Source organism: Pungitius pungitius, chromosome 2 (assembly GCF_949316345.1).
Source record: "Pungitius pungitius chromosome 2, fPunPun2.1, whole genome shotgun sequence".
Lineage (NCBI taxonomy): Eukaryota > Metazoa > Chordata > Actinopteri > Perciformes > Gasterosteidae > Pungitius > Pungitius pungitius.
In genome coordinates, this window is record NC_084901.1 from 12,838,718 (window position 1) to 12,861,313 (window position 22,596).

Genomic DNA, 22,596 nt, shown 5'->3' on the forward strand with positions numbered 1-22,596 from the left:
CGCATCTAGCGACGCATGCGCAGGAGGACGTTGCCGTCTGAGCCGACGGGAAATATTTGGTGGCCTACGGGGGAACTTCCTTCTTCCGTCATCAGGTTTTCCTCCACTGCTCCCGTTGCCTAGCAACCTGCTGTGCTTGACAGTAAAAGCCTGGCGGCTTGGTCCCACCTTCAGCCACAATTACTTTACAAATAGTCAATATGTGTCTATTTGTGTTTTTGAAACACGGAATATACTCTGTATTATTTCTAGATTAAGATATCTGCGCAACAGATATGATTTTCCTGCACGTCCTCTCCGTACGTCTCAGCTGAGCTCGGGGCAAGGTCCCAATGCGGCGGGTCTAAAATACATGTAGGAGCTATTATAGTCATTTATTCTTAAATATAGTTTGCTTAATTGTTTGGGTAATTGGATCACTAATTGGGACAATTGAGACAGAGCACTGCATAGGAAAGCAGCGGCGTTTATTGTATGGGTTTGGTGGATTTTGGCTGTAAATAAATGACTGATAACAAGAAAAGATCGCCTGGACAATACTTTCTTACTGCGTGAAAGAAAACAAACTAGGTGCAGCAGTGGCCTCGTTCTAGCTAAGGTTTCTTCCCTTTATTCTTCCCATTGAAGGTTTTTTTATTTTTTCCTGTGCAGATGTGAAGATAGATGTCATTTGTGACATTCTAGCTGGAGGCCACAATGTTTTAAACTTTGACCTCAACCTGTCATCGGGGTAGCCTGAATGAACGCTCTTCCTGCCTCACAAGATGGTAAATGGATTGTAGTTGTGTTTCGATTTTCTTGTATTCTGATAACCCAACGTGTCAATTTTCTTCCAGTCACACCCATTCAGAACCATGAAAGGCCCAACCTGCTCATCAGGACTAACATTTCTACAGAGGAGGAACAGGACAAATAGCCCGGGATAAAAAGATGAATGATAAAAAGTAACACTTACAGTACATACAAACACACATTCTCATGTGTTTTAATTATCAGACACAAACACAACACAGTTACTGAGTCACAGATCAAAGGGATTGCAATCTACAAGAAACTACTTTCTACTTTTATAATGCGGTCCTATCTGTGACGCGCGCACACGCGCACACACACACACACACACACACACACACGCGCAAGTACGTACGTACGCACGCAAGGACATAACACACACAATTCTGCTGGCACTCTGGTTATGATGGGATCCATGAAGTCTGATATTGACCGAGATCATTGAGATTGGACAGAAATCCATTTGAGGCCAGGTCCAACCCGCTTCTCTCTCCTTCGTCCAGTTCTCTGGTTCTGCACACGCTCCTTAGAGCTCTGAAAGCACACGATTTGGAAAAAAGCAAAAGTGAACACGTTCAGAATTGTTTTAAGGTAAAGTGTCAGATCACTGGATGTATTCTCTTTAAATGTTTACTATCTATAAAATGGTAAATGGTTATTACAGTAATTGTATGTCTCTTTTATAGTCTTCTGACATCTCTAACCCGCCCCGGTCATCACACACTCATTCACACACAGATGGAAGGTGCCACCATACACAGGGACACCTGCCCATCATGATCTACCATTCACACGTCGGGACAGCTATGGGAGCTGTTTGTGGTTAACGGTCTTATCAAAGGACCCATGTGGACTGGAGGAGTCTGGGGTTACACCGCTGATCCTCTGATTGAAGGGGGACCCTGCTCTCCGCTGATCCACAGTCCCCCCTGTACAGTCATTATTGCGTTGCTCATTCAGTAAATCGGTTCCTCAGTTCTCCCTATCTGACGCAAGAGTTGAAGCGACAGAGGGTATCGATGCTTTACATATTTCAAAGCCCCTTGATGACGTCTCTGATGTCACTTTGAACAAGTAGAATGCGTTGACTTGAGTGTGTGGCCTCTCACCACTGGCCCTTGGCGGCAGTGCTCCTCTTCTGCTGTGAGATGCTGTAGATCTCCTGCAGCTGTTTCTTCTGGTCGTCGCTGAGTGAGGCGATCAAACATTGGTACCAGGCGGCATCAGTGCTCTGGACCCCTAGGTCACATGTACAAAGTCAGGGTTATAGTCAGAGTGTTTCATGCAGCCACTTGCAGATTAACTGATTAGTTGACCAACAAATAACAATTCCATCAATGGATTTAATGTTCAAATTATTTATCAATCATTCATGCTGGTGTCAGCACAATTTTATTTACTTTTCTATTGTTAATTATGTTAATTATTATTTTATGTAAGTACACCAAATTACCCCTGCGTATGAAATATGCTATGGACCTTTCATAATCTCTGTTTACATTGTTGATTTTTTTCTTTGCTTTGTAATTTAGGTTTCAAGCTTCACAGAACAAAACAGTAGACACCTGGAACGCTGACATTTAAAGGATGCCTTACGGAGCAGGGCGGAGGCGAAGAACTGATACTCGTCCTCTCCGTTGTCATAGTCCAAAGGCGTGCTGTACTCCTCCAGGGGGGTTCCCTCGAAGCAGTCGTTGTCCCAATTATCTTCGTCATCATCTTCCTCCTCCTCCTCCTCCTCCTCGGCAGTCGGGCCTGTTGGAATGCTGGACTGCTGCTGCATGGCGTTACGGTTCTCTGTCACTTCATCTTCATCACTCGGGATTTCCTCTGCCCATCCACAGAAGAATACAGCCATTGGGGTAAAAACTTTCAAGATGCCATCTGTGGCCACCTTTAACTGTTGAACACACTAGATCAGGGGTTCTTCATCTTTTCGACCCAGAGTCCCAACTTTTTAAGTATAAAGTGGCCCAGGGCCCGTTCAAATATTAACACTGTCTTGGATTAACTAATTGATATCCATCTAGGTTGGATTTGTATTCAATGACCAAATAAAATAATAATATAATAGAGTAAAAAGATAAAAAGAGCGCCCCAATGGTTAAGAATCAATGCATTAGGCGATGGAAATAGCAGAGGAAGGAGTTTCCGTTTATCAGAGACCGTGGATCGTCCAGTTTAAGATTTTTTTTACAGCTTGCTGGGCTGTTGGGGCAGCATCTGACAGGGATTGCTAAACTAGTTATGCCACCCCCCATAACTAGGGGGAGGGGGGTCAATGGCAACCACCATAGCTGACTCTTATATAAGGTAATTTTACTCAATAGAAAAACTGACATCTTTTTTTCTAAACTATTATACTGTATATTCTGTAAGGACACATTTATTATCAAGCTCAAAGGGGAAAATTAAGTAGCATATCTTAAAAGATCTCATCTCATTTGCCTTTATATATACATTTATATACAAGGCATCACCATACAGCTAAATTAGTCGGTCTGCCTAGCCTGGGGACCAGATAATAAATACAGTGCAGGTAATTAGAGCTCAGAGTAGAATGACTTAAATAGCAGAAGAAGCAACTTTGGTGAAAAATGGGGCTTATTTATTTATCCCCAAAAGGCCAATTACTGTCTCTCTTTATTCTGCATTCATCCATCCACATCTGCCCTGCATCTCTCCTTCTGTTCTTCCCTGATCTTTTCTTACCATTCTGGTCTTCGTCCAGTGCCCCAGCATTGGCCAGCAGATTGGGTTTGTTGACAAGTCGGGAGGCGTTGAGGTGTTTGAGGGCCAGGAACAAGAGCAGGATTGAGGGGACAATCTGGGCGGAGACTCCGTCCAGCACTGGCGGACGAATGGGCAGCTCCATCAGCACGCTCAGGCCGATGATACACATCTTACGATCATGAAGCCTGGCGAGTAGGTCAGAGGGAAGAAGAGAAGTCTGAGAATGTAGGCGCCTGAAGGTATGAATGCCTCAAAGCTTTCTTAATCAGTGTTTAAGTTAAATCCAAAAAAATGAAACCTTCCTTATTGTATTGTTTGGACATTCACCTGAAACAAAATAATTGATGTGTGACCTCCTCATATCTACATAAAGAGCATGTGTTTTTTCCACGGGGTCCCCTATGTGACGCCACACATTTTTACTCAACATTAGTTCTCTAGAAGCTTAGAAAGGGAGGAGCGCAGTGCTAGATGGCACTAAATCGTACACAGATCGCGACTCTTTGCTGTCCTGGCTCCCAGATGATGGAACGAGCTCTCTGATGACATCAGGACCGCAGAGAGCCTCTACATCTTCCGTCGAAAACTCAAGACACACCTCTTTAGACTCTACCTTGACTAAAAACACTAGCAAACCGTAGCACTAACAAATGGTAGCACTTAAACTGTACTTATAATATAATGGCACTTTTCTATAACATGTTTTGAAACTGCTTATTTGATGAAAATTGTACTTTCTTGTTACTTGTTCTTCTGAGTTTGTATCTCTATGGTGGAAATGCACTTATTGTAAGTCGCTTTGGATAAAAGCGTCAGCTAAATGACATGTAATGTAATATGTGGTAGTTCCTGGTTAAGTAGGTGTTTCCAGGACCACGCATTGCACCGATGACTCAGGCACAGACTCACAAGTTGGGAAAAAAATACCAGAGTCACTTTTGTGTCTGGCAAATGTCTCTAGAGAACAGAGTAAGATACTCTGTGACTAGGGTAAAACCTAAGTAACCTCCCCATACCCGAGGAAGAACTCTGTGTCATTCATCCACTGGTTGATGAAGTGGGCAGTGATGGGCTGAGGGCTGTGTTGGAAGTGCATGTTTTCCAGAGTGTGGATGAGCAGGGCCGGGTTGTAGTACAGAGCAGCGATCGCCACCTGCAGGCACATGGTCCTCAGCTCGCTGGATTTCACCCCCCTCATCAAACGCTCCAGAACTGCCTCCACAAACAGAGGGATGCACTGTACGTAGGAAGCAGAAATTAGTCCAATTTAAAAATGTATTTCATGTAATATACAGCGGGTGAAATAAGTATTGAACACGTCACCATTTTTCTCAGTAAATAGATTTCCAAAGGAGCTGTTGACATGACATTTTCACCCAAAAAAAGAACATACGTGGAAATGTACTGTGTTTCTGACCTGGTCAATGCCTCTGCCTTTGCACTGCAGGATGATGACCTCCAACAATTTGGCAGCATGACACTCTGCATCCTCACCTGCATCTATGGTCAGCACCTACAACACATCAAAGGTCATAATACTTTACAAGTCACGACTCACCTTTGAAATAACAGGCTTCTTTTTCATCTTTGATAGCGGAAGACAAATATATCCTGACCTTTTTGCACATGCTGTAGATGATTTCCAAGTGTTTAGGGTTGGACAGGAGCATGTCCGTATCCACGGTAACATAGTTGTGCAAGAGGGGCATCATATCTATAACAGAAACCCACAACAACATGAATACAGCAAATTTGAACATGTCATTGTCCTCCTTTCCCCTTTTTAAAAATGTCATAAAACAATGGAAGACGAACAATAATGAATTTGGTATGGTGTTCCCGACCCTTGAATATCCTGCATAGTGTCTCGAGAACGTATTAGAAGGCCCTCCGTAGTGCCAGAGAAGCTTCTAAATTGTCATTAATAGAGAAAAATAAAAACGACCTGAGGTTTCCCTTCAGCATTGTAGCCAGACTGGCAGAGAGCCAATGGACTTGTGTTTCTCTTTTCCAGTTCCCCGACCACTCAAAGTGCTTTAACACTTTATAACATCATCACACACTGATGACGGGAGCTACCAACCTCAGTGACACCTGCCCATCAGTAACTAACATTCACACACCAGTCACAGCTACAGGATCAATGTTGGGATTAAGTGTCTTGCCCAAGGACACATGGACATGTGGGTCAGCAGAAGACCTTTCTGCTGCAATGAATAGAATAACTGAAATAAAAACAATATACAGCTGCATCCTAATATCAGCTTGGTCCAGTGGTTACATGGGTGTGTGTGTGTGTGCAGGCACATGTCTCATAAAAGTAATAAAAGAATGTATAGACCTGTTCTATAGAAAAGGGAATCTTAAAGGACTTCTGTTGGAATCTGGTGGTAGATAGAAAATGTAAACATAATTAACCTGACCTGAGTGGGGTTGGGGGGGGGGTAACATTGTAGTTCCATTCATCAGGTAGTTAATGTTGGTCTGTGTCTGCTAGAAACAGGCTACAATGGCCATCATATCAACTTCACAGATTTGTCAACATATATGAACTCTATCAGCTTTCAATTTATCAACATCATCATGACAAGATGTTGACATGAGACCGATTCTTTCAACTACTCCATGTATTTAAGATAATTTATTTATCTTGGAGATCGTTGGAGCACAAATTTCCCACTCAAGATGAAATTGACTTTACATACCTGTAAAGTAGTCGAAGCAGTCGTGTTGAAACACCTCATACAAGACGCCAAGTAGCTGCCACATTTGGGGGGAAATAGTCTGACAGGTGAGGCCAAACGCCAGCGACAAGATCTCCTCGTAGAACTCTGCTCCAGACAGGAAAGACTTTGTATAACTTCACCTTACAGGGGATTAGTGTCATAATATTTGTTTATTGATGAACTGCCTTTGTATAAGCCTGCACAAAGAATAGAGGGCCAAGGCCCTGAGGTGCTGTCAGTAATAGAAAGGAAAAACAAACTAATTGGGACGATATCAGGCTCGAAGGAAACCAGGGTAAGGTTGTAAAGGACAACTTCATTATGCAAAAACATGTTTTGTCAATTTGTCATAGGATGAAGATGGGGCTGTCAGTGTGTCTCCTGAAACTCTCCCCTCTTTGGCAAATATGGATGTGACCTCTCTTTCGATTTTTGCCACAGGCATTCATCCAAAACTTCATCACAAACATCACAGAATAACCTTTCACATTTCTCTCTGCCTTCTGTGTAATGACTTGTAGAACATTGAGTCATGGCTGCATAAACGCTCTTTGGAGGACATGAACAACACGGAGCCGCATTAGAAGAAGCAAATGAATGATGAATAACCTACAGTTCGACATTTTCAAGATGATCTGAGAAAGGCAAAATGTAGAAACACCAGGGACCAGATGTGTGTGTATCAGAGTAAGTGAGTGCGCTCATGTAAAAACACTGGACTGCTTGTGCACACACCTGCCATACCTATGATGGGTTTCTGCAAGACCAGACCGATCACCTGTAAACAGATCCCCTCCAACTGCTGAGTGATCTGAAGAAGATAATAGTTTTAAACACCACATTCAATACCATTACAGTGTACAAGATCTGTGATGGCTGTGTGTGTGTGTGTGTGTGTGTGTGTGAGACCTCCTTGTGGTCCTCCATGACTGTGAGGATGGTGTCGATGGTGCTTAGAATACCCAGGGCCATGACAGTTTTGTCCTCATTCTCCTCATACTCCTCACTCTGAAGGACCCTAATAAAAATCTCTGCCTGTTTTTTACACGCACACACACACACACGCACACACACACACACATACACACACGTTGGTTAATAAGTTCTGCCGTCAAAGACAGAAAAAGGTTTGAGAGAGAAATGGAGAATATCGCATTCTCATTAATACTTTATTGTCAAACAGCGGCTCCCCAACACTGTGAAACAGATTAGATTCAACCCGCTCCTTAAGAAACTCGCCTCACCCAGACTGCAGAACAAAGACTGCAGTGCCGTCTCTGTTCTGCCTGTTCTTTCCAAAACTCTTGAGCAAGCTATCGTTAACCAACTTTCCTCTTATCTCGACTGTAACTGTCGTCTTGACCCTCTCCAGTCAGGCTTCAAGACAGCAACAACCTTTCTGTTACCTTTGACAACTCCGTCCTGAGCCCATCCCTGACCAATAGGAACCTCTGTGTGACACTCGACACTCAAGTGTTCCTCACTGCCAACATTTCAGCAAAAACACATTTATGTAAATAACATGCAGCACAACATCAGGAGAAAACGCCCCCTTCATGCGCAGAAGGAAATGCAGGTTTTGGTACAGGTTATAGTCATCGCCTGCCTTGACTATTGCAACACCCTCCTTGCAGGTCTACCTGCCACTGTCATCTGACCTCTACAGCTCAGCCAACAAAGCAGCTTGACTGGTCTTCAACCGACCTAAATTCCCCCGCAATACTCCGCTCCTCTGCACACGTCCCTGCCCGCTCGCTTCGCTTTGCATCTGCTTATCCCTCACAGAGAGCGAAGCAAAACTAAGGAAAACTAAGACAGCTTCCAACGCAGACTCAAAACACACGACTAGCTACTATACAGAGACTTGTAAGCACTTTATTACCACTTACAGGGAGTTATCTATAGCACTGTTGTAGTTTGGCTTTCTCCAAAAAAAATGTTGTTGGTTCTTGTTGTTCTGGTTCTATACCCCCTTGCTCATCGTTATTCCTCCAGTGTTTTAGTGTCAGAAAGGTGAATAACGGTGTATGGTGTTCCTACCAGGTTCTGCGTCATGTCCACAGCGATGGCGGCCACCTCCTGGTTGTACTCGCAGATCATCTTCTGAATAACGTTAGTCAGGTCATCGTTCTCTGTCTCTTTCACCACATGCAGCAGCTCCTGCATGACGGGGCGGATGTGCGGCCTGATGAACAGCTTGGCTACACATGTGCCCATGAAAAAAGCATGAATCACAGTTTATATAATATCCATCATATCATTCTGATTTGTCATTTGTATCAATCCTCAGTTAAAATACCCATACATACCAATACAATACAATTTAGTTTTAATTCCTTCACACACCTTGTTCTTGGTTGCTGACGAGGGTCTGCAAAGCCATGGCAGCTTCTACCTTTACTGGCATCTCTTTATCGTCGATCAGATTCTGTCTCACCAATTCAACAGCATTCCTGAGCACCAGCTCATCATGGAAACGCAGCGGGCTGAAGCAGTGGAGCACCCAGCACGACTGGCAAAAAACAGCAGAGAACTTATGTCAGCAGCGTTTTCACATATGTAGAGGTCCATACATATGTATGTGTAATACACATATACGCATATACTGTATACACATTGTGTATATGTGTACAGGTTTAATGGAATATCGTACTGTGTGCAATATACTCTTAAACTGAAGAAAGGGATAAAAGGGTTAGCCTTGCAAAGGGGAGACCTCACTCACCCTGGCTCGCAGGTAACCCATAGGAGAGTTGAGCAACGGGAAGACATAGTTTTGCAGCATCAGCTCCATCTGCTCCCTGTACATCCGCTTCTGTGTGATAAGAAATACACAACCAAAACAGCACAGAGATTATTCTTCACACCGCGGTGAAGTTGTCTGTTGTTTTACTCTGTTGGGCATTTTTGTCTTGTCATTTCCGGACTTAAAAATAAAATTAAAAGCCTTTTTGTTTTCCTCCTAGAGTGGAGTGACTTTTGTTTTGATCATTTTTATAGCCACACTTCTTCCTGATCTATTTTTATTGGAAGAAGTGTTGTCCTAGATTAACTCCATAGCCTGCATTTGACTCTTAGAGGACCACGGCTGTATCAAAAAAAGTACCTCACGTACTGACGAGACCCTGCGCCTGCTTCCTGTTTTCCGCCTGGGCCCGACATTAGTAAAATACAAGAAAGGCTGCAAGAGGAATAACTTCAAACTTTTTGGCTCCAGCCAATCTGTCACCGAGGGATATCTGTAGACGTGCATACCTTCAGTAAAAGATCAGCCAGAGCTCCAATGCAGTGCAGAGCGCCATCCTTCTTGCGAGGGTCACGAGATGGATCCATCAGTATCTGGTGGCAGAACTCCATCATCTGAGGAAGAACCTGCCCAGAGAAAAAAGCAAAGCTTACACATAGAAAAGAGTGATGCCCAAATGGAGGCTAAATGTAAAAAAGTTGAAAATGTCCTCGCCTCCTTCCTCTTGCGGGCAGCTTTATAAAGAACGCCCTGTGCAGCTGTGGCTGGTAGGGCTTGGTCATCATAGAGGTCTGCAACACAGACAAAACCACTCTTTCTATTAACTCTTCTATTCTCCCCAATACTTTTCTTGGCTGAGCGACCTAAGTGATTGATGGTGTGTACTCACTGAACTTCATGCGGATATACTCATAAGGGTCTTCCTGCCAAAGCTTCTCATCCTCATCTTTGTAACACATGAGAGGGAAGATGACCTCCTGGCATATGGTCTGTAAGAGATGAATAAAAAGAAAAAACATGTGTCATGTGTCATTCAATGCCAAAACTCATCATGTGGAGAATTGGACCACTATTACTGCAATGGAGCAATCGCCCCCATGATCAAATACAAACATGCTCAACATTCTGATGGTTTCCCTCATGTAATCAACAGTATAGGAACATAGCACCACAGGAAGGAGACAGCAAGCTAGTAAACGTCAATATTAATAATGCACTAAAGGATTATTCAATCAATAATGATTTGCCAAAAGAGATTTGAGTCAATTCATAGTGACTGATTTTTGTGAGCCACTCAACAGATTGTGGTAGGATGTTGACCACGGAAACGAAGCGGCAGCGAGCTGCAGTCAGTTACATTGGAGAAAGCAAGGCGGAGACTCAAGATGGAGCTTTTTGCATTCGAAGTAAAACAAACAGAGGCAGACAGAGTCAAAGTGTCAAAGAGAAGGGGGGTCGGTGGAAACGGACCACTTAAAGCACCGCTATGCTAAGCTTGCTGCTAGGCTACCTCCAAACAATTCATTGCAAAAGTGACACTGCAAAAGTCATACCTATTCCAAAATAACTCTTTATAGCATTCCTCCGTGACTGTTGTACCTGCATATGTGGCTTCATCTGTTTCCAGGTCAGCGAGTGTGACAGGCCCTGATTGAGGTAGTTGAGGCACTGCTGCAGGACACGAGGAGTGACATACTGCTGCTGCCTGTGCTGGTCCATTAACTTCAGCAAGACCTGGAGAGACAACACATGACATTATTCATGCTGAATAAACATTTTCTTTCCTCCCACGATATATGTGTGCACATGGCGACAAGTTTACACCTAAACAGAATATAAATCAATTAATCAATTTCTACATTTCTGCATTTTTTCATTTATTTATGCCTGCATTTCTGTGTCCGTATGTAAATGAGCTCAGGCGGTGCGAACCTCATTCTTGAGCAGGATTGGTCAAGTAGAGGAGCGAGACAGAAGCAATCGATCCCAGCACTTCGCTCCTGTAGAGCGTCTAGAAGCTGCCAGCAGCTCATGGCTTCTACCGGGCGAGATGTGTCTGAGCAGCTTGGGAACTGTGAGAACACGTTTCCTAAAGGCTGTTGTTCAAGGTGCCAAAATACTAAACTTGTATTAAACTATTAGATAGCCATGTAAGCGTTCACTTGTGGGGGGGGGGTGTCTGCAGTCCTATGGATATCTATTGCCGTGAAGAGTGATTTATTTATACCTGCGGTGCGTCAGAGCACCTTCCTGTAAGGTTTGCTAGGATTTATTCAGCCAACAAGTTTCCTCTGCAACGTGCTTCTCCTCTTAATATTATTTATATATACATATACATACATACATATATACATATATATATACACATACTTTTTTTTGTTGATCTTTATATTCATGTGGAACAGAAAGGAGTTTGGGAAATAAGAATGCAATTCAACACTGATTTATTTATTTCCCCTGCATCATACAGCTGGTGACAGAAGCATTTACTGGAGCACGTCTGATATTAAGCATACAGTTTGTACAAAGACATCCAACACATTGGACAGGGGGCCTTCAGTGTTGCAGCTGAACTTCAGGGACCAGAACACCAGGCTGACGATGACCACACGGTCCAGTCCAGTCAACTCCAACCTCCCTGTGGACCTGCAGTTAAAAGGGTTCCGGTTGAAGGGTCTGTTCAGCCAAAAGCATTGTTTAAGTTTTTTTTAGAGCCGAGTTGTAAATATCACTTGTTTTATAACTTCATTGGATTCTGGATGAATATGAACAGCTACGGCATCAGAAAGAGATGGATTACAAAATTTTAGCAAGTGCCCATGATAAGCAGACCAAAAAGATGTACAGGCCTCTCTGCTAGTTACATTATGCTTCTGATACTTTGAAATGAACCTTCCCAAACTTTAAAAACTTAGTGTAATGAGAGATACGGTTCATGTTGACATTGTCCCATGTAGGAAAGTAAAGTCATAGTAAAAATAAAATCACTGAATTAATTTACACCTGTACTAGGTCCTGCTGTGCCTCGTGTTCATGGAGACTCCACAGTTGCGGGGTGGACTGGTTTCCCTCAGTGCTCACTGGGACAGCATAGAGTTGAGTTGCATTGTGAGGTTGAGAAGGCCTTCTCCTTCAAGGAGAACATGGAGTAGAAGAGATCAAGTAGGCCGTACTCATAAACGTCTCTCCAGACCCTTTCTATCCTGATGGGTAAATAAATAGTTTAGTCTGCTTACAATCAGTGTTAATCTCTTAAAAAGGATAAGATTGGCTGCCATCTACAATCTACTTTAGCAAAACTCTCCTTCAGACTTCACAATATAAATAAAAGGTATAGAGTTAGCACTGTTGGTATCTCATCTGATCAGAATCCGTGCACAAGTAAATAACCAAACAGATAATGACTACTGTCACTTACCTTGTATACGTGTGTGTGGTGCATTCAAGGCCCAACCACCATTTGGTATCCAGTGTTGGGAGGTTGCTGCAGAATTTGAGTCTCAGTTTCATCCAAATCGTGGACTCTGGTCATCAAAAACAACAAGACAAAAGTCAGAAGAAACAACAAAAGCAATGTGACCTCACAGTACAAAGAGGACACGTTGATCAAGTCAACATCGATCTGTCGTAAACAGCAGTTAAAAATTTAGATTATTTTAGACATTCTGTGTTAGTCTGAGCCCAGCTATGTGCTGTAGAAATAAATGAAATATAACTAGAGCTTTAACTTGAACCTGCTGCCTAAATACATTTGGCCATATCCATTTTACATGCAATTTACATTTTAAGTTAAACATATTTCACTTGTTGAGTTTCTGAATGCAGCACCATCATAAGGGGCAAACTGATGCAATTGTGCTTAATTAAAAAGGTGCAAAATCGGACCACATTTAACTTCATTTAAGGTAATGGGGTTGCAAATGATCTGATATACTGAAGAGTTTATTCCATGGCAACCGTGTAAAAAGTTCATAAAAGTCCAAAAAAAAGTTCATAAAAAAACACATGACATTATTACCTTATTCTGTACTGCAGCTGTTGCCCCCAAAGGAGAATAAAATATACGATGGACGTCCATGTGTCCCTCCTCTGGTTCCACATCAATGTCTTCATTGAGATGAGACAAGTCCTCCGTCACTTTATCTTCAGAAACTGAAGCGTGTCTTTCTTAACGTTCTTCTCTAAATCGTTCGCTCACGATCGCAATCGATTTGAAATGGTTTGAAAACACCGAGTAGCCAAATGCTAACAGCTTCTGCCGAGGAGCCAACTTCAAGACAGAAGGAGTAGACCAGGAGCGATCACACTGCTCCGACCAATCCTGCTTCACACAGAGGTTAGGACCTCCCACCTCATTAGCATACAGACACACGCATAAATAAATGTGGAAATGTAAGTGAACAGAAATTTAGAAATAAATACAGGTGAAACTCGAAAAATTAGAATATATTAGAATATATGAAAGTAATGAGCTTTTGCACAATATTCTAATTTTTCGAGTTTCACCTGTATATGGTATGTATTTGTTTATGACCTGTTTTATCATCAACTTTTATTTATTTATAGTTACATTCCTTTACTTATTTCCAAATTTATTTCAGCATTTATTTATTTATTCATACATTTATTCCTGTATTTATTTATACATTTATTTATTTGTTTATACTTAAGTCATTTTTTGTCCTCCATAGGCTCCACATTATAGAAAAGCTTACCGATATCTAATCTGATCTAAACCCACAATTTCAAGTCTCACAAAGGCTTACCTGCTGTATGCCCATTGCATATGTCTTCAAGAAAAAGTCTGCAAACTCATAGTACTCCTTTGTCACATTGCCAGGGCTTCCATACCTATAATTCAGACAGAAGCAATGTTGTGACATTGGGGATTGAACAAGTAGTTACCTACTTCTCCACTGTGGCTGCCTAGGTTATAAAGAAGCAGTTGAGCAACGTTGACTAAACTTCAGACGGTCAAGATCAGTGAGGTCAGGTCGATATGTTCCATAGCGGCAGGTTCTACATTGAATGGGTTCCACCCGCGGTACCCACAAAGTCTAGTGGAGTACAAAACCTGCGTGACTTAGAACGACGATTACACTATCACTTTGGATTGTTTACACTTTGACTTAAGTGCAAAGCTTTCCGTGCTTTCATTTAAGCACCAAAACATGAATCTGCTGGTGATGTGAAAGCAGCTCTGGACTCACCTTTCAAACAGTCTTGTGATGATGCGCAACGCCCACTTCTTACACTTCCACCATGCAAGCTCAGGACGGTCGTCCTCATCCACCTCCAACGTTTCCTAACAAACACATGCTTTAAACTCAGTTTTTGGAGTTCTATTAACAGTTCTTAATTAAGTTCTTAGGTATTAAAAGTTAAAAGTAATTACATAGCAACTGATAAATTAGGATATGGCTGCCACAATAACAAAAAATGTCTTAAAAAAATCCTTTTTAATCAAACTAACTTTGTTATGTAATGTAATTATCAAATAATTGTCTTGTTATTACCACAGTGCCTTGCATAAGTATTCACCCCTCTTGGACTTTTCTACACTTTGTCATGGTAAAACCACAGATTCAAATTTATTTCATTGGGATTTTATGTCATGGACCAATACAAATAGTTCATCACATAGAAGTCAGGGGAAGGTTTACTTGGATTTAAAAATGATTTAGATCTGTTGCGACCAATTGTCTTCACAAGTCACATCATTACTAAATAGTAAATCTGTCTCAATTTATTAAGCTTATAAATCTTTATAATCTATAAATACACCTGCTCTGTGAAGTTTGTTACGAGGCATTACTGAAGAGTAAGGAGCTTAAACATATTCCAAGCTTTGAACATTTCACGGAGCACCATCAAATCCATCATCAGAAAATGGAAAGAATATGGCACAATCGCAAACTTCCCGAAAGAAGGCCATCCAAACAAACTATAATAATCAGAAGTAACCAAGAGACCAACTATGGAAGAGCTGCCACAGGACAACTATTAGCCGTATACTCCACAAACCGTGGATTTTTGGAAAAGTGGAAGAAAGAAAGCCCGCCGTTGAAAGTAAACCACAAAAAGCGATTCATTCTGGATTATTCCAACAGCAGAATACAATGTCCAGGGAATCTATAGGTGCGTAAACGCTATTTTCAAAAACCCAGAGGCGTATAAACATCGTTTATGTGTTTTTTTACCCACTACAGCCCTGAATATACCTTAAAAAAAATCATTGTATTTAATTCTAACTTTGATTAACAGGAATTCCATCCTACAAAGATGTAGTCTTTGTGGATCTATGTTGTGCTGCAATTAATATACTTTCAATAAATAGATAGGCTTACTATCACTAGATCATTTACACGTTTCCAAATCATTTAGCACGCTTAATTTACTTTTCCTCTATATTGGCTGAACCTATAGCTGCTGTGAAAACAAATCTCTCTCTCTCTCTTCTTCAGGTTTCATCCTTTTTGATTTTGTGTAACAGTGGAAAAAGCAAAGCTCTGTTCGCTCTGCTGTCTTCGTCAGTTGATTGACGTTCACAAGCTTTACTTTTTGCATAGCTTACTGCATCTGTTGTTTTCAATATATATATATATATATATCTTTCTTGTGATTTGTTTAACATTTATAATATGGCGGTTGTAAAAAAATCCCCCAAAAACAAAAATGAGACATAACATCTTATATAATGGTGGAGGCAATATGAGGTGTGTCTTACAGCTGGGACGTCTCTGTCTATTATGGCTCGGAGGATTTCCATCCACTGAGTCATCAATGTGTTGTTGATCAGCTGGAGAGGTAGTGAGTACTGTGGGGCAACAATGATCATCATTAACATAATCACCACACGGAACATTCCTTGCAAGCTTTGTATTCCTTAAGCATCATCAGAATGTCATTTCTAATATCACTGATGAAGGCAACATGCTAAGATGTGGGACTGTCACTACTTTTTGTTGTGTGATATATTGCATCAAAACTAATTGCGATAAACAACGTTATTGTAATTCTCAGACGTGTTTATTACATAATGACAACATAGAGCCTAATAACACAATTACGCTCTTTCAATGAACAAAGAACGTTTTATTCCTCAGAATATTTAGACCTGAGAATTAGAATGTGAAAAAATATATTAATTTATGTTCCCACACCGGAGTTTACTATATTTATCGCAGCACCAAAAATGATTGCGTTCACACACACACACACACACACACACACACACACACACACACACACCTGTACGAGAGCGTAGAAGATCTTCAGGATCTGTTTCTGGATGAGGACAGAGAAGATGGTAGCGTCAGCTAACAGCTGGCTGATGAGCTGCTGAATCCTGGGCAGGAAGATCTGCATGGCCGCCAGCAATGGCTCCCTCTCTTCTGCCTTGCGGTACCTGAACACAGAAGCAAAAATGCACACAAGTAAGGTGTAGTAGTCCCTTTCAATTATGCAATAAATTGTTTTTCAAAACCAAAAACCTTAACAGCACACAGCTCCTTGCTTGGGCACTAGCTGTGTTAGTGCATCACTAGTCTCTCGTTGTTTCCTAAATACATGTAAGGTGGTGAGGTGTATAAATAAACCCTGCTTCCCTTCTGAAGAGCAACACTTGTTACGACCGGACACCGGTATGACGATACGTGAAAAACCCATGCGGTAAGGACATCTGCTACCGGTGTACCGGTTGAACGGGTATGCCGCCCAGCTCTAACGCAGTCTCGGCTCTGGAACCATACTCCTGCAGAGGGGAAGGATGGGGATCAGTTCTACTCCAGAGTGGCCCATCGTGTGAGGGCGCCAGGCGGGTGCGGGGACACTGCCAGGGTCCCGGCTGATTGTTACAATCGAGTTCACTCCGGTAAACAAAAGGGTTGTCTGTGCGTATGCACCCAATACGACTTCCACACACGTGTGGGTGGCGATGGACAAGTGGAGAGGCAGGATTGGGATAAGCAGTCTCCCTTATGTGAACCCGAGTGGACGTTTGTTATTGGACTAGTCACGGATCGTCCATAACAACCCATGTTCCTCAGCGGCTGGCTTTGAGGTTTTCAAGGCAAGGCCAACTGGGATAAGGGCAAGGGGGAAAACCCCGGACTATCTTCACATTGGCCTGTGAACGCCTTGGGATCCAGCAGTCAAAGCTGGTAGATGTGGCCCAGGAAAGGGGAAGTCTGGGTTTCCCTGCTGGAACTGTTGCCCCTGCAACTCTACCACGGAAAATATTCTGTACTCATCAGAAACAAATATAATAATGCTGCACATGGTCCAAAACATTAGTCTCGGCTGCAATCACTATCTGCTTGGAAATGGTCCAAACACAACTCCAACAAGCCTTATCAGAGTTAGAAAATATATTATGCAAATCATTACAAAAATATTGCACAGAGCGGAGCGAAATTTGAACAATACGAAGTTAAATCTAACATGGAAAGGCAGCCAATTGCAAAACGCATTAGACGCTGAATCCAGTGATATCCGTAACATTTCTCTCAGACAAACCTTGACAAACTTTCTTAGGGGTTTTTACAGTAAAGGGAGTGAATATATTTTGTGTTGGTCTGTTACAGAAAATCCAAATGAAAGAAGCTGAGAACGGTGACAAAATGTAGTTCAAGGGGAGTGAATACTTATGCAAAGCACTGTATGTACGTGTAGATTAAGCCTTGAAGGTTTGTTTCCTGAAATAGAAATAGCAATGGGAGCTTTGAACAAGTCAATATTTGGCAGAAACACTGTAGGGATTTACAGACCGAGTTCAGCTATATTTGCTCTGAGATTGGATCACTCCTCATCCCCCTCAGCAATATGAATAGTTTCCCAGTTTACTCACTCGTATGTTTTGACCAGCTGGTAAAGAGCCAGCAAGCTGCCATACCAGCTGCCGCCGTTTTGCGACTGCAGGTACATGCTGAGTTTGTCCACTATGGCGGTCCAGCGGCCAGGGAAGTCGTGCTTGATGATGGCTCGCAGACACATGGTCAGCTGGGCACTTTGGACAGCGAAAAAGACAGATGGAGTCATTTAGGCATTAGTCAAGTTTTCTCCTTCATTGTCTGCATTCCGTTTATGTTTCAACTCAAATTAAAGTTTAAAAACAGGTCTCTTTTCTAAAAAAATAAAAATTTGCATTGCCTAATGAGGGACAGTAAAAAAAAAAAAAAAAAGGCATTAATTAGAGATGGCAACAGATCCATCCTGAATCACAAGGTTGTGGGTGTCTATGAACAGAATGTACCGTATGGACTCTGGAGAGCGGATGATGCTCTCCACTATATGCTCTCGGATCTGCTGCCGGTCGTTCTCATGGACGTTGAAGGGAAAGACAACCTCGCCCAGACATGGCTCTCTGTCCTGCCAGTACTGACTCACCATGTTCTTCAAGTAGATGGCCGCTACACACACGCACGCACACACACACAACCGGGGGAGTCAGACAAACTCAAGGTAATCTGAAGGATACGTCTAGTGATATTCTGTATTCCACTTATTGTCAACAAATCTCATAAAAAGCCTAAAATGTAACAATCTATCCTACAAAAAAATGTATTTGTGTATCTAAAGCCATCTTTTTTCTGTTTATGGGGGGTGGATCAGTCAATATTAATGAATACACAAAGAAGGATACAAAAATCATTTTTTGTGATTTGTGTATTAATTACTCTTTAAATATAAATGAAATCCAAATGTAATGGAATTCACAGCTATATGCCTGATGCACACATTTTCAATCAATCTTAAGGAAGGAAACACCGATGTTGAAGAAATACAGCGGCACAAGCGATGTAATTGTTACTACTTGTCAATCAAGTAGCAAACTTGAAAGGTGTCACAAGCAAATCAATGTGTTGTCTTGCTTGGATTGTTGCACTTAGTTAGTAGTTATTGTCATCTTGACTTCAGCTGGTTCATTACAGTGTTTTCAGCAGTCTCACAGCAATACCCCGACCTAATTCCATTTGTGTGTGTGTGTGTGTGTGTGTGTGTGTGTGTGTGTGTGTGTGTGTGTGTGTGTGTGTGTGTGTGTGTGTGTGTGTGTGTGTGTGTGTAGATATGAGAACGTCAGCCAGGCAGCCACGATCATGTAAATACTAAATAGCAGATATTAAAGTCACATTACATTGTCAAATAGGCCAAATATTTTACAGCTTGCGTATTCACTTTTTATACTAAAACATTTAGATTTTCAATGCAAGACTTTTTTAAATAACTGCAGTACGTAGGAGTCTTACCTGCCTGGCGAACAGGAAACTCCACCTGTTCCGACATAATTATCTGAAGCAGCGTTGGGGCAAAATTGATGATCTTGTACGACTGAAAAACACAGGAGGAAAGATATATTTTTATACATTTTTCAGATCTAAAGTAGTCATTAAGCCAAGAGGTGGCTGTGGCTCAGGGGAAGAATGTCCACTAATCGATAGATCAGGTCTGATCCCCTTATCCTCAAGTCTGCATGACTAAATTACGCTGTTCAATCCAAAAGGCTGCGCCTCCGCTGATGAACGCGTGTGATTGGTTGAAGGGCAGAAACGTCCCTGGGACTTTTCAGTGGACAGTGCTATTTCTGCTTTTTTCCAATATACAAATAACATCACTACGGGGTTCTCTTTAATAAAAAATTAGCAGCATGGCGTCCTCAATAAAGTTAGGTATCTCTTTGTTTTAACTCAGCAATTTCCTTCTTTGGCTAATTGCAAAGTTTTTATGAAGATAAAGGGATTCTGTATTTTATCATACAGCCTGAAACTGGTAATTTGGCCAGTGTTTTGCTAACCTTCTGCAGCCAGCCTGACTAATCAATGGCAACAACGTGTGTCTAGTACTCAGACTCATTTTATTACACAGTCACTGGAAAATGGGTTCTCAATGTTTCATCATTGCCATGATCCAATGATATGAAGGGCATGAAGGTTTTACTGTACTTCTTCGAACATCTTATTAAACCAATTTAGACCAAATCATGTGAGAAGAATTGTTAGAAGTGCTTTGAATGATATAACTAATAATATGGAGGAACATTGGTAGGTGATGCAGATAGGTGATGATAGGGATGCGATATCAATAAACTAGTGGAGTTGGCCTCAGTCGACACATAACGTTAGATGTACATTTCCATGAAGATGATGCGATAAACATTTATTTAAAAAACATCACATTGTTAATCACCAATTACCAATGTGATATTTAGGAGCGATGATACCTTTATCTAGATTATTGTTTTGTTATAACGCCACAATAAATCATTTGACAACAGCACAACGATTGGAACTCTAGAACAATGCTGCTGTGACAGAGTTTAGTTGGATCTGTCAGCTTTTGTTTTTGGAAGCAGCCAACAAAGTGTGTGTGGGGGGGCATACTTAAAAATAACTGCTATCGACTCTCTCACACACACACACACACACACACACACACACACACACACACACACACACACACCTCTACGAACAAAAGGAAAACCAACACCCAGCTGCTGGAGCTCACACACCTGATTGAGTTCATTCTCCGCAGCGATCCTCAGATTAGGATCGATGGTCCCTTTCAGAGCCTGGATTATCCGGTTGGGATCCATATGGAATTCCGTCTGCGTTGTGTTATCACACACATGTACCGTTGGGGTTACCTCTGTCTTACATTTAGCCCAGCGTTACGGATCTGCAGCTGTGGCCCAAACACGGCACCATGTCAGAGCCCCGTGGGCAGATACCGGTCCCAGCTGTCGCAATAAACGGCGCTTTCACGGGACCTTCCCACAGATGGACTTTTATTGTGTAGGCACGCTCGCTTTTCTCCGAACTCAGGCGAGTGTGATGTAGAACAGTGGTCCTGCCCCGCTTGGCTTAACGTAAAGCAAAGTAAACACACGCTTTACGGCTTTCCTCCTCCGCTCGGCGACTCCGGGAGGGAAACAGCGCGGCCTCGTGCGGGCGGTGTGAGGAATGAAATAAATATAAAAACCACTAAATGCATGTCCTGCTGAAAATGCGTCGGAATGCATTGAGATGAAAGTAATTTCAGAAATGAAACAAGCTGAAATGAATTCTAAACATTGCTGAAAGAATAGAAATAGGAGAAGCTGATATCAATTAAAAAATTGCTGAAAATACAGAAATGAACTTAAAAGAATTGTCAACAAAACAAATGGGAGAAGCTTCTATGAATTTGAAAAAATACAGAACTAATAAAAGCTTCTAAACATTGCTGAAAGAATAGACATAGGAAAAGCTGAAATTAATTGAAAGAATTGCAAAACATACAGAAATGGGAGAAGCTGATATGAAAAAAAGAGAAATAAATTGTAATTTAAGGTTTAGTACTAATAGTACTTATACTAGTACTAAAACATTCTGACTTTGCTCTCTCTAGATCAGTGTTTCTCAACTGGTGTGGGTCGCGGACCCGTTTGTAGTGGGTCGCGGGACTTTGCATTGAATTATCCCGTGATTTTATTTTGAAGGGACTTTTTGTAATGCAGCGGAGCTTCGTCTTTTTTTCCGGCTCGTTCGTCCATGTTTTCCGTCAGCGCGGCAATTAGAACGCGCGGAAGCACCCCCCCCCCCCCCCCCCCCCCCCCCCCCCCCCCCGACACCACTAGCGAACGCGGAAGCGCACCCCCCCCCCCCCCCCCGTCGACAGATCGAATTGGGTCGCGGCTTGTCGTTAAGGGGTAAAGGTGGGTCCCGGAGCCAGACAAGTTGAGAACCACTGCTCTAGATTTCCGGAACATTTCAAAGCTCCCTACATTGAAACCCAAGTAAAACTCTGAAGAGGACTGAAAAACTAATTAAACATAATTAGTGATTATGAAAAAAGTAGAATAGATATCAACAAGCTGTTCATTTGATGAAATAGTTTAATTTTGTCAACATTTTAATGTTGAAATGGTATCTCTTGCTGAAAGATTGGCAACGCTGAAAAAGTTGAAAGTTAAAAAAGTTCATTTTAATTCATATTAATTAAATTATAGGAGCTAAAAAACTGAAAAGTCATAGCATCCCTCTCCTGAAGGAGCTGAAGATTTTAATATTTGAATGGTCTTAATAGCAAATAATGAATAAAGATTCGAAGAACATGAAAATCCTCATATAAATACATCAAATTGTGAAATAATTTGTACCTTCAAAAATCCCGTTGATTTTTTTGCGAGTCATTTTTTTTCTAATTGTTAATATTTCCTTTAAATGATAACTCCCACTTTGGATCAAAAAGGCTACCTGAATTATATGAATGACTGTCGCAAGGTCTACTTTTCAGATTTTTTTTAGATCTGTCTTTGATAGCAAATTAAGTTATTGACTCATGGTGAAGGCTCAGTTGTAATACCTCTACCTCAGTCACTTTAACATGTACACTCAGAGGCCCATTAAGTAAACCCATAATTCAATGTCTCTCCCCTACATTCTACATTTTAAGTTTTAGTCTTGCCATTTTCAATAATGTGTAAATTCAGTGCGTTACTGTGGTCACAGGGGGGTCTTGTAATTTATTACATGGTACTAAAATAGTTTTATACCACCCTATTTGAAGACATAGTGCAGAATGTATATATTCAGTATTCACTTAAGTGATGAGTAGTTGGAG

The 22,596-nt window shown here is 41.7% G+C and overlaps 1 protein-coding gene across 4 annotated transcripts; it reads right to left on the reverse strand.

The window, feature by feature from the left end:
• Positions 1-957: 957 nt before the first annotated feature.
• On the reverse strand, positions 958-20,853 carry ipo8 (importin 8). 4 transcript variants are annotated; one of them, XM_037460376.2, is made up of 25 exons: positions 20,504-20,853; positions 19,245-19,326; positions 18,251-18,407; positions 17,846-18,004; positions 16,249-16,405; positions 15,725-15,814; positions 14,208-14,302; positions 13,764-13,848; positions 10,597-10,731; positions 9,887-9,986; positions 9,712-9,788; positions 9,507-9,623; positions 8,977-9,066; positions 8,598-8,763; positions 8,292-8,452; positions 7,161-7,286; positions 6,996-7,062; positions 6,231-6,356; positions 5,142-5,239; positions 4,943-5,038; positions 4,542-4,762; positions 3,505-3,710; positions 2,389-2,622; positions 1,902-2,031; positions 958-1,326 (listed from the first exon to the last, which is right to left on the reverse strand). In XM_037460376.2, coding segments are annotated over exons 1-25 (3,060 nt in total). In that variant the 5' UTR covers positions 20,588-20,853; the 3' UTR covers positions 958-1,325. The 4 variants fall into 4 exon arrangements, with proteins under 4 accessions (XP_037316273.2, XP_037316270.2, XP_037316271.2 ...); XM_037460373.2 differs by having other exon boundaries at positions 2,371-2,622; XM_037460374.2 differs by having other exon boundaries at positions 6,987-7,062.
• Between the last annotated feature and the right edge of the window lie 1,743 nt (positions 20,854-22,596).